The sequence below is a fragment of the Pristiophorus japonicus genome, chromosome 9, assembly GCF_044704955.1.
Source record: "Pristiophorus japonicus isolate sPriJap1 chromosome 9, sPriJap1.hap1, whole genome shotgun sequence".
NCBI lineage: Eukaryota > Metazoa > Chordata > Chondrichthyes > Pristiophoridae > Pristiophorus > Pristiophorus japonicus.
This window is the reverse complement of record NC_091985.1, coordinates 226,204,891-226,222,262: the sequence shown is the minus strand read 5'-3', so window position 1 is coordinate 226,222,262 and position 17,372 is coordinate 226,204,891. Positions and strand designations below refer to the sequence as shown.

Sequence of the window (17,372 nt, the reverse complement as noted above, 5' to 3'; positions counted from 1 at the left end):
TGGTGTTTCCGCAGGGTGGATAACTGAGTGAATCCCTTCCCACACACGGAGCAGGTGAACAGCCTCTCCCCAGTGTGAGTGTGTTGGTGTGCCAGCAGATCATTTCTGCTTTTAAAGCTCTTCTCTCAGTCAAAGCATTTAAAAAGTCTCTTATCCGTGTGAACTTGCTTGTGTTCAGTGAGGTGGATAACTGAGTGAATCTTTTCCCACACACAGAGCAAGTGAACGGCCTCTCCCCGGTGTGACTGCGTTGATGAATTTCCAGCAGTGATGGAGCATTGAATCCCTTCCCACAGTCCCCACATTGCCAGTTTCTCCGTGGTGCGGGTGTCCTTGTGTCTCTCCAAGTTGAACAATCAGTTGAAGCCTCGTCCACACACGTATATGGTTTGTCCCCGCTGTGAATGATGCGATGTTTTTTCAGGCTGTGTAACTGGTTAAAGCTCTTTCCACAGTCAGTGCACTGGAACACTCTCACTCGGGTGTGTGTGTGTCTCGGTGCTTTTCCAGTCACACTGATGTTTGAAATCTTTTCCCACAGACAGAACAGACAAACATTTCTCCTTCCACATTCAAAGGCCGATGAAATTCAGGTCCTGGTGAATCGAGTGACTCTGTCAGATCTTGATGTGATGTTTGGTTTGCGTTTCCCTTCTATATTTCCTCTCCTAATGCTCTGTGTAAAAGGATTCTACAAAAGTTATCATTAAGTACAGGATAGAAATTCAGAACAGACAATTCTAGTTTCTATGGAACATTCTTTCCTCTCTTGTTCCCCCAAAGCTGTAAATCCCTGTCCCACACACTCTCCCTCCTCCCTGTGCTGAAGTCCAAACCCATCGCACCATCTCTAACATTTCTTTCCTCCATTCCCAGTTTTCTCTCTCCCTCTGCTCTGGTTGGGTTCAGTTTTACATCCCCTGTGTGCAGAGTGAGAATAAAATCAATCAGTCAATGATTTTCTCTCCTGGTCACTGGGACCCTGAAGCCCCGCCCACTCTACTGCTCCTGCACCAAGATGGCCGCGCATGCGCCGTGCTGCACGGGGAACCGTTCCGTCTTTCCTCCACCAAGATGGCAGTGTGTAACCCAGGCCTTTCACCAAGAAAAGGCATCACAGCCGTCGTTCGGTGGAACACATTCGAGCCCTGAGGCTGTTCTCCAGCTTTATAAACAGTGCTGCGCGGCCTACCCGCAGTTTATTAATTTCCCGACCCCGCTCCCGCCGACCTGCAGCTCCGACTGACGTCCGCGCAGAGCCTGTCCCACGCCTGTGTGCTAGGCTCCTGACATCCTCCCCAGAAAACCTTAAAGCAGAATCTGGATTGTCCCCGTCACTCATTCTTAAAGGGACAGTACCCTGTATCTGGGCAGCTGCCGTTAAAGGGACAGACACAGCTTCACCCTTCTCTATTATAAATAAAAACAGGAAATACTCAGCAGGTCAGGCAGCATCTGTGGAGAGAGAATCAGAGTTAATAGATAGATCTTGCCTAACCAACTTCTTAAACCTTTTTTTAGAATTAGGCCTTTGATAAAGTATTATTTGAGAGACCGTTTTACAAACTAAGGTCAGTAGCTTTCACTGTGAAACATACACCTTGATTAATTACTGTCGATGTGAAGCTAGGTTGCAAAGGGAGAATACTGAGTGGGTTACCCCAGGGGTCCATGCTGGAAATCCCTCCCGGTCTTGGTCTACAAAGGTGACCTGGACTCATAATCATAATATAAAAGTTACATTTGGAGACGACACCAAGTTCGGAAAGAATGTGAATTCAGATGAAACAAATAGGATCTTACAAAGGGAGTTTTCAAAGAATGAAATTACAAATAAAATTCAATATAAAAAAAGGCTCATCAGGGTTAAATAGAAATGTGTGTGAAAGAACTCGACAAGTGGGAAGGGTGTTAGTTGAGTCACCACTCATCATTCCTAAAAGGTGTGGCTCATCAATAAACAAAGGACGTAGCATGTTGGATCATATTGTCAAATCAGTTCAGTTCCAATACCCAGAGGTAATGCCGAAGCTGCCTGGTCACATTGCACTTGGTATGCTGCATGTAGTCCTGGTCACCGGGATATTCTGGGAGCCATCCAGGTCTTATTGGAAATCTAGACAAAAGTAACAAGCTCTGAACCATGGTGTTAGAGGGAAGAGTTATGATGTACACAAGAGTGTAATTAGTCAAATACTGACATCGAGCCAAAGAAGGAGACATTAGGACAGGCGACCAAAAGCTTGGTCAAAGATCTTGGGGCCTCGGCAATTGAAGGTACAGCCGGCAACTGTAGAGTGAAGGAAGTGGGGGTTGCACAAGAGGCCAGAGTTCGAGGAGCGCAGAGTCCCAGAGGGTTGCAAGGCTGGAGGATGAGAACTTTAAAGGCTGAAGCCACCAAAATAGAAAGCAGTCTCCCCAGCGAATGTGACTCACTACTAACGGGAAGGATGTTACTTTAACTACTAAAGGTGCAGAAAGGTGTGACATTGTCCACGTATCAGTCTGTGGCTCAGTTGGTAGCATCCTCACCTGAGTCAGAACAGTTGTTGGTTGAAGTCCCACTCCACAGACTTCAGCACACAAATCTAGGCTGACACTCTCGTGCAGTACTAATGTAGTGCTGCACTGTCGGAGGTGCCGTCTTTTGGATGAGACATTAAACTGAGATCCTGTCTGCTCTCTTGGATGGGTGCAAAAGATCTACTTCGTAGAAGAGTGAGGGTGTTACCTCCCTTTGTCCTGGTGAAAATTCATACATCAATCAACATCACTAAAAAAGATTATCTGGACAGTACCACCTTGCTGGTGTGGGAGCTTGTTGTGCGCAAATTGGCTGCCCCGTTTCCTACATTATAACTGTGACTACACTCCAAAAAGTACAGCACTGGCAGTAAATCGCTTTGGGATGTCCGGTGGTCGTGTACGGCACCATATAAATGCAAGTCTTTCATTCTCTACATATCACAATAGAAGCATAGTGAAGGAAATCAGTCTCTGTACCTTAAACTAACAACGACAAGGGACGAGGGAAATTAATGACCTTTAAACACCTGGTCCACTTGGCACTGTGTCTGAAACTCGGAATAGGAACTCCAGAGAAACAATATAGAAAATGGCGGATGCTCTTACCCAGAGTGCTCCGCGCATTGGAATACGCCCTATCTCCATCAGCTGGGGGCAGCACGCAGGCATGGGAAGGGCTGGTCCCCGGGGACCGCCTTCCTGCAGGGAGCATGTGCGGTGTGGCTCCGGGAGACTGAGCGGAGAGAGCGCGGCCTCAGCAACACTGAGTGCGGGTTTCAGGCCCCGAGTCAGAGCCGGCGGACGTGTGGCCAGGGCCCTGGCACCAGGAAACCCCGGGGGCAGCAAGAGCATCCCCCACACAAGGACAACAACAACCTGCATTTATACAGCAGGCCCAGCAATTCTGGGCCGCTCTGTATCGGGATGGGTGCTGGATGTGGAAGTCAGTCCCGGGCCTCCTGTGTGGGTCCGTTTGTTGCATCAGTTTGAGCTGGAGTGGGGGATGGAGGAAAAGCTGCTAGGTTTAACCCCCAGTATTTCTGGGCCCAGTGGGACCAACAATTCCCCATGTGGGACTGTCAAAGGCGACTTTATGAACGAGTATTTCAGTGGCGGCTTTTAATCAATTTTACACATACTGATTTGTTTTAATTCATTCTTGGGTTGTGGGTGTCACGAGCAAGGCCAGCATTTATTGCCAATCCCAGTTTGCCGCGGAGAAGGTGATGGTGAGCCGCCGCCTTGATCCGCTGCAGTCCGTGTGGTGAAGCAACTCCCACATTGCTGTCACGTAAGGAGTTCCAGGATTTTCACCCAGCGACAATCAGTGAATGGTGATATATGTCCAAGTCAGCATAGTGTGTGACTTGGAGGCAACAGTGTTCACATGCACCTGCTGCTCTTGTCCTAGGTGGTGAAGGGAGATCGTGGGTTTTGTCAAAGTTCTGGTTGAGTTGCAGATGTTTAAAGTCCCTCTCCTTTGCCCCCTCCTGCTCCCCCTCTCGCTCTCTCTCTCTCTCTCTCTCCCTCTCACCTCTTTCTCTCTCTCTCCCTCTCACCTCTTTCTCTCCCTTTCACCTCTCTCTCTCTCTCTCTCTCCCCAGAGTCTTGTGCTGGCTCAGACCAGGTGACAGATTCTCTTCCCTGAAGGACATTAGTGAGGTAGTTGATTTTTTATGACAATCCGGCAGCTTTCAAGGTAACTTTTTTCCTAGTGCTGGTCCCAAAAAATTACCAGATTCATTAAGTTCAATTTCACAACCTGTATTTTTTTGTGGGTTCTCTCTCACACTCCTTTTTTCCTGTTTTAAATTCATTTCACAGATTAGAAGGGAAGGATTTGCAGAGTGGAAACTCAAACCAAACATCGCATCAAGATCTGACAGATTCATCATGACCTGAATATCATTAGCCTTTGAACATGGAAGCAAAAAGCACTGTTCACAGTGTGGAGAAAGCACACACGTGTTGTGTGTGTGGACGAGGCTTCAGCCAAGCCTCTGGCCTGGTGAGACATAAGCGCAGTCACACCGGGGAGAGGCCGTTCACCTGCTCTGAGTGTGGGCAGGGATTCACTCAGTCATCCACCTTGCTGACACACCAGCGAGTTCACACTGGGGAGAGGCCATTCACTTGCTCTGAGTGTGGGAAGGGATTCACTCGTTCATCGCACCTGCTGAAACATCAGCGAGTTCACACTGGGGAGAGGCCATTCACCTGCTCCGTTTGTGGAAAGGGTTACACGCAATCATCCACCTTGCTGACACACCAGCGAATTCACACTGGGGAGAGGCCGTTCACCTGCTCCGAGTGTGGGAAAGGATTCTCTCAGTCATCCGACTTGCTGACACACCAACGAGTTCACACTGGGGAGAGGCCATTCACCTGCTCGGAGTGTGGGAAGGGATTCACTCGGTCATCCAATCTGCTGACACACCAGCGACTTCACACTGGGGAGAGGCCGTTCACCTGCTCTGACTGTGGGAAGGGATTCATTCGGTCATCCCACCTGCTGACACACCAGCAAGTTCACACTGAGGAGAGGCCATTCACCTGCTCCGAGTGTGGGAAAGGATTCTCTCAGTCATCTGACCTGCTGACACACCAGCGAGTTCACACTGGGGAGAGGCCGTTCACCTGCTCTGAGTGTGGGAAGGGATTCACTCGGTCATCCCACCTGCTGAGACACCAGCGACTTCACACTGGGGAGAGGCCGTTCATTTGCTCTGAGTGTGGGAAGCGATTCACTCGGTCATCCCACCTGCTGACACACCAGCGAGTTCACAAGTGACTGCAGGGATTGGATTCTGCTGTTCGTGCTGCTGTAATCACATCCAGGACTGAATCGTGTTCATTCTGACAATTGTGGTTTGTTTCTGCTGATAGTAACTCGTATAATTGGGCTGGAGTTTAATTTTCTGGTTACATGGCAGATAAATCAGCTTTGTTTTGAGCACATTGCTGTAGATTTTTGTCTTTCCCACCTGAGTGTTTAGCATCACCTGGCTGGAGCTCAGAAAGGACAACCTGGGGAGAGGATCGTATGGTGGGAACAGAACTTCAGCCTGGACACACAAAGGGGCAAACGGCACTTTGGTCTTTCTCGTCTCTCTTCACTGACAGCAAAGTTACCGTGCGGGTTAATCTTGAGGCGTGTAAGAAATGTATCCCATATGCTTTCTTCCATGGTTCAGAGCTTCTGGGCACAGAACAGATTGACTTCTTTACAACTGTGTTTAGAGTCAGGAAAAACAGTGAATGCTGGCAACATGCTGTCAAATCAGAGATTGGTGTAAAACCGCAATCTCTTCCCGACTGAAAGTGAAACAGCAGGTTTAAGTTCCCAGGCTAAAAATGACAATTATTCCACGAACCTTTAATGTGTTTGTGTGACAGTCCTGAGCACCATTTTAAGGCAGGCATTAACTCATTTACAATCCACCCGTTTGAACTAAATTGGTTAAAGTCTGCATTAAAATAGCAGACGGGGGAGTTCACAGGAGCCTGTTAACTGCTGGTACAATTATACACCAGACATTTGATCTCCAGATATAGAAGGACCTGCAGTGTGTTTCCAGGAATTCTCTGTTTTATTGATGTGTGCATGTTAGACACCAGGATTACTAAAAATACACGACCCGGAACATCATGGGGGTCATGGGGTGTGACCCTGACAGTTACTCTGGGATCACTCCCACTGCAGAACTCCACCAGTGACCCCGCTGAAGGTGTAGGCTCAGGGAGTGTGGCCTCCAGGAGTGGACTGTAAGAATGCTGGATTTCGTTATCCTGACTAATACATGGTGAGGAATCCTTACTGAGGAAGCAACTGGGGTTTTACGTGCCAACGTAGGCCTAGGTAGTGAAGGATGCCTGACTCCCCAAATCACTTTACAGGAGAATAGGGACAAATATCACCCACAACTGGGGGAGACAAAAGCAGCCATTAGAGAAGTCAGGAGTTCTTTGGTAAAAAAAGATGGTGCATAATTATTGTAATAATAGCAAAATATTTTCCAACTATATCAAGAGTCAGAAGACATAGTTACATAGAGCTACATAGATTTACATAGAGTCTTCAGCACAGGAATAGGGCATTCGGCCCAGCTGGTCAATGCTGGTGTTTCTGCTCCACACGAGTCTCCTCCCAGTGCTCTTCATCGATCCCTATTAGCAGATCCTTCTATTCTTTTCTCCCTCATGTGCTTATCTAGCTTCTCCTTAAATGCAACTATGCTATTCACCTCAACTATTCCTTATGGTAGAGCGTTCCACATTCTTACCTTATAGGCCTAGTCTACTTAATCTCTCCTCAAAGGGCAATCCCCTCATCCCAGGAACCAGCCCAGTGAACCTTCGTTGCACTCCATACACTAAGGTATGAGTTTTAATTTTGTGTAATAACCTCTTGCGTGGCACCTTATTGAATGCTTTTTGAAAATCCAAATACACTACATCCACTGGTTCCCCCTTATACATCCTACTAGTTACATCTTCAAAAAAACTTCATAAGATTTGTCAAACACGATTTCCCTTTCATAAAACCATGTTGACTCTGCCTAATCATAGACTTGATACCTTCTGCGACTGGTGGGTATGGAAGGTATCAAGAGGTGACAATCGATTCTCACAATCACATTATGATTTAATTATTAATTGTGTGTGTGTCACAAATAGATTTTTTTCTATTTTGTATAGAAAGACATGCTGTATAGACAGGTTAAACTGGGATGGAGTTATTTGCATTATAAAAATGCTCTGATTGGCTTTCCATTATCACATGACCTGATTGCTGATTGGTCCCCTTGGAGGATAAACCACACCCAGAAGTTTCTCTGGAATGTGTAATTGGAACCACCCAGCCCAAGTTCTGAGTGACTTTGCAAAGTGTAATTCGAGCCGCTCTGACTGCAGGACTCCGAGGTTAGAGCTCCCCAACCCAGCAAAGGGTCCTGACCCCATCCCAGCCCAAGTTCCTGACCTTCTTCCCCCGCCCTGCTATAGATGGGACACTGTGTGTGGGTCACGGATTGTTAACGGGTTTATTGGGTATGAAGTGAATAGTGACAGTGTCGTGACTTCCGGATTTCATCCACTCCAACGATGGCCCTTGTAACACATGCACCGAGCTTTCCGAGAAATTGGCTGTGGGTGTAAAGGGTGTGGGTTTGGAAGAACGTGATGAGTCTTCCCTGAGTTCCACACACCGCCCCCCCTCTCCTCGTGTCTCTCCCCCATCTGTCTCCCCTCCCCATGTCTCTCTTTCCCCCCATGTGTGTCTCTCCCCCATCTCTCTCTCTTTCCCCCCCCCATGTCAATCTCTCCTCCATGTCAATGTCTCTCTCTTTCCCCCATGTCACTCTCTTCCCCCATGTCTCTCTCTTCCCCCCATGTCACTCTCTCTCTCTTTTCCTCCCCCCCATCTCTCTCTTTCCCCCCATCTCTCTCTTCCCCCCCCATCTCTCTCTTCCCCCCATCTCTCTCTTCCCCCCCATCTCTCTTCCCCCCATCTCTCTCTTCCCCCATCTCTCTCTTCCCCCCCATCTCTCTCTTCCCCCCCATCTCTTTCCCCCCATCTCTCTCTTCCCCCCATCTCTCTATTCCCCCCATCTCTCTCTTTCCCCCCCATCTCTCTCTTTCCCCCCCCATCTCTCTTCCCCCCCATCTCTCTCTTCCCCCCCATCTCTCTCTTCCCCCCCATCTCTCTCTTCCCCCCATCTCTCTCTTCCCCCCCATCTCTCTCTTCCCCCCCATCTCTCTCTTCCCCCCCATCTCTCTCTTCCCCCCCATCTCTCTTCCCCCCCCATCTCTCTCTTCCCCCCCCCCCGTGTGTCTCTCTCTCTTCCCCCATCTCTCTCTCTCCTTTGCCTCCTCTTCCCCCCCCGTGTGTCTCTCTCTCTCCCACTACCTCCGATGTTTTCTGATCCACAAAAGGCCGCAAAAATGTTTAAAATAATGCAAAAGCTGGAAGCAAATCCAGGCTCCAATGGCAGAAAGCGCAGTCGGAACAATGTGATCGGTGCGGGGGCCCCTTCCGGTTCCGGTTCCGAGGAGTCTGATTTTGCGCTAGAAAGCTAGAGCAGGCCATTCGGCCTTTCGAGCCTGCACTGCCATTCAATAAGATCATGGCTGATCATTCAACCTCAGTACCCATTTCCTGCTTTCTGTCCATATCCCTTGATCCCTTTGGCCGTTAGGGGTGGAGTACAGAGGACGCAGGCGCAGAAAAAACACAGTGCAAATAGTCACAGTGGTTAAACTACGATATTTAAATCAGGGCTGCAGCTACTGAAAGTTTGTACTGAGGTTTGTGACAAGAGCTGGCAGACGTGTTGTTCTGAAGTGTGATGTCTCACATCTGAAGAGTCTGTTTATGTCCTGTTGTAATTACCTTTTACTGTTGCCTGGTGTTAGAAATAGAAATCAACGAGAGATGATTCCCCAATCTGTTGATGAGCTCTTTGACACATTTCCATGCATTTCCTTTCTTACGATCACAATTGCATTAGTTAACACTGGATTGCCAGTCTGCCAGTTTTATGAGGCTTGAAAGGTTTCACTGTGAAGCTACACTTGCCCATCTCTCTGTGTGTCACGGTTTGGGATTGTGTTAGACAACAATCTAACAGTTTTTGAAGTGTTAGATTGTACTTGGAGAAAGTTGAGTTTGAATCTGACAGTTCTGAAATTGGGAGCTGTTCATGATTTATGTTTTTCACATAACTATATAGTGATGTGATCAGTCAAAGCAAATCAAAAGATGACGCTGCTATTTACTTAACACAACTGAATAATTCTACACTGATTCTATCGCAGTCTTCCTCAGTATTAACTTCACCCCCCAATTTTGTGCCATCTGCAAATTTTGAAATTGTAGTTTTGATTCCCAAGTCTAAATCATTCATGTAAATGGTGAACAGTGGTCCCAGTAGCGATCCCTGTGGAACACCACTTCTCACCTTCCGCCTGTCTGAGTAAATACTTTTAACTCATCCCGTTACTTTGACTGGACTTGTCTCCATTCCCGTACCGAGGAGATTACTGTACCAGACGGAGAGGCAACATTTGGGGACACTGATTCCCCACCAATTTCCATTACCCTTCTTTCCGGTGGATAATGGAGGGGTCACTGTATGTAATGTGCAAGTCAGTAAGAATTGTCAGCAAGGATTAATCAGCACTTTTAATGGGGGGTGTTAATCAGCGGAACCTTTTGGACACTGAATTGTACCAAAATTAATATAGGATTGAAGTAAATGTATAATGTTATTGTAAACTAATTTCTGATGAGAGTCCCTGAATTAAGGGGAAAGATCACAGACAACAGTTCTTAAAGGGACACTGCACCCCAGAGAACACAATCAGCTATATATCCAGAATATTAAACTCCAGCCCAGTTATAGGGTTATTAACATCAGCGGAAGCAAACCCCAAATGTCAAAATAAACATGGCTCACTCATGGATGCGATTTAGTAGCAGCAGAATCCAACATCTGCAGTCACTTGTGAACTCGTTGGAGCGCCAGCAAATTGGATGACTGAATAAATCCCTTCCCGCACACTGAGCAAGTGAACTCCCTCTCCCCAGCACGAACACGCTGTCGTGGCAGCAGTGTGGATGAGTAAGCAAATCCCTTCCCACACATGTTGCATGTAAATGGCCTTTCCCCTGTGTGAGTGCGTTGGTGTGCAATGAGGTTGAATGACTGCCTGAACCTCTTCCCACAGTGAGAGCAACGCAACAGTTTCTTGTCAGTGTGAACTCGCTGGTGTTGAATCAGATCTGCAGAGCTTTTAAAGCAGTTCGCAGTCGGAGCATTTAAAAGGTCTCATCGGTGTGAACCTGCTGGTATCTCAGAAGGTGTGATGAATTCGTGAATCCCTTCCCACACACGGAGCAGGTGAATGGCCTCTCCCCGGTGTGCCTGTAGCGATGAGTTTCCAGCTCAGATGGGTAACAATCCTTTCCCACAGTCCCCACCTTTGCACGGTTTCTCCGTGGTGCGGGTGTCCTTGTGTTTCTCCAGGTTGAACGATCAGTTGAAGCTTCGTTCACACAGAACACGTGTGCAGTTTCTCCCCGCTGTGAATGGTGCGTTGCTTTTTCAGGCTGTGTAACTGGTTAAAGCCCTTTCCACAGTGCACCGGAACACTCTCACTCGTGTGTGTGTCTCGGTGCTTTTCCAGTCACACTGATGTTTGAAATCTTTTCACACAGACAGAACAGACAAACATTTCACCTTCCACTTTTAAAAGCTAATATTCAGGTCCTGAGTGAGTGACTCTGTCAGATCTTGACTATATGTTTGGTTTGAGTTTCCCGTTTGCAAATCCTCCCCTTCTAATGCCCTGCAAAAGGAGTTTACAGAAGTCATCACTATAAGTACAGGATAGAAATTCAGAAGAGACAATTCTAGTTTGTATGGAACATTCTTTCCTGTCTTGTTCCTCCAAAGCTGTAAATCTCCATCCCACACACACTCCCTCCTCCCTGTGCTGAAGTCCAAACCAATCTCACCATCACCAATGTTTTCCCTTTCGGTCGACTTCTCTCCTCCCCTGAAGGTGCTGACTCTGGCTGGGTTCAGTTCTACACTCACTGGTTCCCCTCCCTCTCCTCCCCTGAAGGTGCTGACTCTGTCTGGGTTCAGTTCTACATTCACTGGTTCCCCTCCCTCCCTCCGCTGAAGGTGCTGACTCTGGTTGGGTTCAGTTCGACACTCACTGGTTCCCCTCCCTCTCCTCCGCTGAAGGTGCTGACTCTGGTTGGGTTCAGTTCGACACTCACTGGTTCCCCTCTCCTCCCCTGAAGGTGCTGACTCTGGCTGGGTTCAGTTCTACACTCGCTGATTCCCCACCTTTTGTGAAATGCTTTGGGCACTTTATTAAACATACACCCAGCCAGAGTATTAACGTGATGGGAGATCACTGATACATGAGTAGCTAGCGGTGTGGAGCCTCTGGCGAGTCCGGCCCCAATACGACCAGTATTTACAGCAGCTGGGACGCGGAAAGAGTCCCATTAAAATTACTGATACATTTGTTAACTAAATATAGTAATTTTGCCTTAAGTTACAGACACTCCCTGACCAGTCACCATTTCTTCTCCATTTACAGGTGCTCCTTGATCAGTCACCATTTCTCCTCCATTTACAGACACTCCCTGACTGGTCCCCATTTATCCTCCATTTACAGACGCTCCCTGACTCGCTGGAGATTTCTCAGCACTTCCTGGAGTTTGTGTCTTAAGCTGGCGTGTAGTTGAGGGGATGCGGATAATTTTCTGGGCCCGCACTCGCTGTGTGTGAAGCCCGCGTCCCCCTGGGGTTAGGAAGAGCGGGGAGGAGCTGGAGGATCTAGTGGTCGGATGGTCCTCCAACCAATCAGAGTGGGCGGGGCTGAGCCTGGATCTCCCTGATTGGCTGAAACTCTGCCCCATTGTTAAAGCTGATTTCTCTCAAATTCCAGGAGGAAACGGGACCTTCCTGTTGTGGCTATAAACAGATGGAACCCTGTGAACTGGAGCAAACATTGCAGCATTTGGTAGTGAAATGGGTTCATTCAGAACAGACAGCAGGGATTATTGCAGGAAATAACACAGTGCAGTGAGAAAGGAAATGCAGTGGATGTTGTGTAGATGGATTGTCAAAAGATGTTTGATAAGGTGCCGAACAGGAGGCTTGTTGATCAAATTAAGGCTCACGGTATTAAAGGGAGTGGGGCAGCGTGGATAGGAAGTTGGGTAAAGGGCAGAGAACAGAGAGTAGTGGTTAATGGATGTTCTTCAGATTGGAGAAATGTAAACAGTGGTGTCCCCCAGGATCAGTGTTGGGACCATTGCTCTTCTCAATATAGAGAAATGATCTGGGCTTGGGTATATGTGCACAAGATGAAACTTTCCAGATGACACCATAAAAGGGACTATGGCCAACTGTGAAGACTGTAAGTGATTTCAGTGTGACTACACTGGTTAGTAAATGGGGCAGCTAGATGAAATTTAATGCAGAGAAATATGAGGTGATTAAATTTTGGGCAGAAATGTCTATTAAATGGTAAAACTTTAAAAAGAGTAGAGATTTAGGGGTCTTTGTTTCTAGCTAACTAGCCTTATTAATTAGCAGGTTTGATAATCTAGTGTCAGAAACTTTAATACTATATTAAGAAATATAAGATGAGCAGATTCTCTGTTCTCTATCATACCTTTATATTGACCCATCAATCAGAGTAAAGATGCAAATCCCACATGTCCACAATAACTGATACGAGGTCAGCCCGCTGGATGGAACCTCGGCGCCCTGAGCTTGATCTCCGGTGTCTCCAGTCCCGACTGCCCCCTTACATCAGTCTCCCCTCACTTTTATACCCTGCAGTGATCCACCTCTGGCACCTGACTCTTCTTTGTCTTCTCTGCTGGGTTTTGGCAGGAAGCTGGGAAAAGACAGCTGGAACTTCTCTAATCTGTGATTTACAAGGACACTTGCCCTCATTCCCAGCAGTTACTTTTCTTCAGTAATTTTCTCAATATCCCTAAAAGGCTGAAGGCGAACCTAAATCAATCATAGAATAGTTCCAGCACAGAAGGAGGCAATTTGGCCTGTCGATCTCTGCAAGAGCTCTTCAGCGAGTCCCACTCCACCACCTTTTCACCATAGCCCAGCATTTTTTTTTTCCTTTCAGGTACTTATCCAATTCTCTTTTCAAAGCCACGATTGAATCTGTCTCCACCCCCCTTTCAGACAGGGGATTCGAAATCCTAACCACTTGCTGCGTAAAAATAGAAATCTTTAAAATTATGAAAGGGTTTGATAGAGTAGGTAGTGTCATGTCTATAGACCATGTATACTAATTGTATAGTCACATAAGGTGTGCCACCAGAGGGCACTGCGGTGGGAGACCTGAGGGTCACCTGCATAAGTGTGCAGGGCCCAGTATAAAAGGCTGCCCACCATGCTTGTGTCTGACTCTGGAGTCACAATAAATGGGACTAAGGTCACAACAGCTCAAATACAATACCGACCTCGTGGAGTCATTCATAAGAACATAAGAACATAAGAATTAGGAACAGGAGTAGGCCATCTAGCCCCTCGAGCCTGCTCCGCCATTCAATAAGATCATGGCTGATCTGGCTGTGGACTCAGCTCCACTTACCCGCCCTCTCCCCGTAACCCTTAATTCCCTTATTGGTTAAACATCTATCTATTTGTGACTTGAATACATTCAATGAGCTAGCCTCAACTACTTCCTTGGGCAGAGAATTCCACAGATTCACAACGCTCTGGGAGAAGAAATTCCTTCTCAACTCGGTTTTAAATTGGCTCCCCCGTATTTTGAGGCTGTGCCTCCTAGTTCTAGTCTCCCCTACCAGTGAAAGCAACCTCTCTGCCTCTATCTTGTCTATCCCTTTCATGATTTTAAATGTTTTTATAAGATCACCCCTCATCCTTCTGAACTCCAACAAGTATAGACCCAGTCTACTCAATCTATCATCATAAGGTAACCCCCTCATCTCCAGAATCAGCCTAGTGAATCGTCTCTGTACCCCCTCCAAAGCTAGTATATCCTTAAGTAAGGTGACCAAAACTGCATGCAGTACTCCAGGTGCGGCCTTACCAATACCCTATACAGTTGCAGCAGGACCTCTCTACTCCATCCCTCTCGTAATGAAGGCCAACATTCCATTCGCCTTCCTTATTACCTGCTGCACCTGCAAACTAACTTTTTGGGATTCATGCACAAGGAAGGTGGGCACCGGAGGGACTGGAGTGCATCATCACGCCCGGCAACCAAATTTTAATTTGATTTTACGTTTTAAAGTTTAATTTGTTTTAATTGCCGGTGCTTTTAGTGTCCCCGTCCCTTTTATAGGGGGCACTGGAAAAATGTGATTTTAGCGCCCAAAAAAAAACCAAAAAAAAAATGAAAAACACAAAAAAAAACAAAAAAAGGAAAAAAGGGCCTTGTAAATGTCTGGTGTGTCACCCAGGTCGGGTGGCACGGTTTAATGTTTTATGTTTTTGCAGGTGAACTCCAAAAAGAGTTTCATGCACAAGGACATCCGGTCCAGGGTGTCCTTGGAGATGGAGCACGCGGTGTCCACCGGTACGCTCGCGGCCTTCCGCGAGAGGTGGGCACCGGAGGGACTGGAGTGCATCGTCACGCCCGGCAACCAAATTTTAATTTGATTTTACGTTTTAAAGTTTAATTTGTTTTAATTGCCGGTGCTTTTAGTGTCCCCCTCCCCTTTTATAGGGGGCACTGGAAAAAATGTGATTTTAGCGCCCAAAAAAAAACAAAAAAAAGAAAAAAAAGGGGCCTTGTAAATGTCTGCTGTGTGATCCAGGGCGGGTGGCACGGTTTAATGTTTTTTGTTTTGCAGATAAACTCCAAAAAGAGTTTCATGCACAAGGACCCCCAGGTCCCTCTGCACCTCAGCATGTTGTAATTTCTCCCCATTCAAATAATATTCCCTTTTACTGTTTTTTTTTCCCAAGGTGGATGACCTCACACTTTCCGACATTGTATTCCATCTGCCAAACCTTAGCCCATTCGCTTAACCTATCCAAATCTCTTTGCAGCCTCTCTGTGTCCTCTACACAACTCGCTTTCCCACTAATCTTTGTTAAAGACATAACAGGTAGTGTTTCCACTTGTGGGGAAGAGCAAAACTAGAGGCCCTCAATACTGTGGAAAGAGCTTTCCGAGCTCCCGGAGCTGAAGACACACCAGGGTCTCCACACTGGGGAGAGTTCATAAGAAATAGGAGCAGGAGTGGGCCATAAGGCCCATCGAGCCTGTTCTGCCATTCAATAAGATCATGGCTGATCATGGCTCAACTCCACTTTCCCACCCGATCTCCATATCCCTTGATTTGCCTAGACTCCAAAAATCTATCTCAGCCTTGAATATATTCAGAGACTCAGCATTCGCAGCCCTCTAGGGCAAAGAATTCCAAAGATTCCCAACCCTCTGAGTGAAGAAATTCCTCTACATCTGTCTTAAATGGCATTCCCCTTATCCTGAGACTGTGACTGCAAATTTTAGATACTCCAGCCAGGGGAAATAACCGCTCGGCACCTACCCTGTCAATCCCCTTTAGTTCATCTGCGCAGTGAGTGGAAAGGGATTCTCTCGGGTATCCCACCCGCTGGCATTGTGACTACAGGCGTCCAATTCCACTCATTTTCTTTAAACATCTTTTTAAAGAAGAGACTTGCATTTATATATCACTTTTCACGACCACCAGACTTCCCATAGTACTTTTGGAGGGGAGTCACTGATGTAATGTAGGAAATGCATCAGCCAATTTGTGCACAACAAGCTCCCACAACAGCAATGTGATAATGACCCAGTACTCTGTTTTAGCTACGTTGATTGTGGGATAAATATTGGCAGGACACCAGGGATAACTCCCCCGCTGTTCTTCAAAAAAGTACTATGCGATCATTTATGTCCACTTGGGGGAGCAGACGGTGCCTCGATTTAATATCTCATCTGAAAGAGGGCACCTCCGACAGTGCAGCGCCCCCTCAACACTGCACTGGAGTGTCAGCCTAGATTTACGTGCAATGGGACTTGAACCCACAACCTTCTGACTCAGAGGGGAGTATTCTAACCACTGAGCCACAGCTGGCACTTATAATCTGAGCCAGTGGGTTGTGAGCCCAAGAGCCTTGTGTCCAATAAGGGCAACAAAGACCCACAGCCTCCCCAAGCCCCAGGCCCTGAACAAGGGACTGCACAAAGTCCCGCCCCTCGGGCTCCCCGATTGGTTGGCGGACCCGCCGCCGGCTCGCTCCCCATTGATCGGAAGCTCCGCCAGCCTCGCCGGGCTCGCTCCCCATTGGTCGGAAGATCCCATCAATCAGGCGATGGGCCCGGGTCACGTATCCCTCCAGCACGCTCCGCCAAACTGACCAATCTCGGCGCGGGGCCCGGATGGGCGGACTCTCAGGTTTGTGTTTCCCTTTATTCTCTCCCTATACCCCCCCACCTCTGATCTCAATCGGATCTCGGGGAAGACTCACTTTCCCTCACTGATTGCGGCTCTTAACCAACATCAACTTTACATAGAAAGCCCAGCGCGCAGGCGCCGGGGGGGGAGGGGAGGATGATTGACAGGGGCCCAGGTGTGCTGAGCATGCGCAGTGCCGGCCGAGCGCCTGTGGGCGGGACCAGGGGAGCTCATGTGCAGTGCCGGCCGGGCGCCTGTGGGCGGGGCCAGGTGGCGCATGAGCGGTGTCGGCGCGAGGCCTGTGTAGCAGCTGAGCCTGAAAATCAGCTTCACTGCCCCTGGGCTGGGAAAGGGGGACATAGAAACATAGAAAATAGGTGCAGGAGTAGGCCATTTGACCCTTCGAGCCTGCACCACCATTCAATGAGTTCATGGCTGATCATTCCTTCAGTACCCCATTCCTGCTTTCTCTCCATACCCCTTGACCCCTTTAGCCGTAAGGGCCATACCTAAGGAAGTAAAGGATGATATCAAATTGAAAATAATGCCATATAAAGTGGCTAAGATTAGTGGGAGGCCAGAGGATTGGGAAACTTTAAAAAACCATCAAAGGATGTCTAAAAAAATAATAGAGAGAGGGAAAATAGATTACGAGAGTAAACTAGCAAGAATTATAAATACAGACAGTAAGAGCTTCTATAGGTCTATAAAAAGGAAGAGATTAGCTAAAGTAAACATTGGTCCCTTGGAGGATGAGACTGGGCAATTAATAATGGGGAACAGGCAAATGGCAGAGACTTTGAACAAATATTTTGAATCGGTCTTCACGGTAGAAGACACTAAAAACATTCCAATCGTAGATAATCAAGTGGTTATAGGGTGGGAGGAACTTAAA

General features: G+C 47.5%; 1 protein-coding gene across 1 annotated transcript; it reads left to right on the top strand.

Annotated features, from left to right (window-relative positions):
• The first annotated feature begins 221 nt into the window (after positions 1-221).
• LOC139273760 (zinc finger protein 774-like) lies at positions 222-7,977 on the top strand. The gene is made up of 2 exons (XM_070890818.1): positions 222-387; positions 4,351-7,977. The coding sequence occupies exon 2, from the start codon at positions 4,448-4,450 to the stop codon at positions 5,315-5,317; it is 870 nt and encodes a 289-aa protein (XP_070746919.1). The 5' UTR covers positions 222-387; positions 4,351-4,447; the 3' UTR covers positions 5,318-7,977.
• The last annotated feature ends 9,395 nt before the right edge of the window (positions 7,978-17,372 follow it).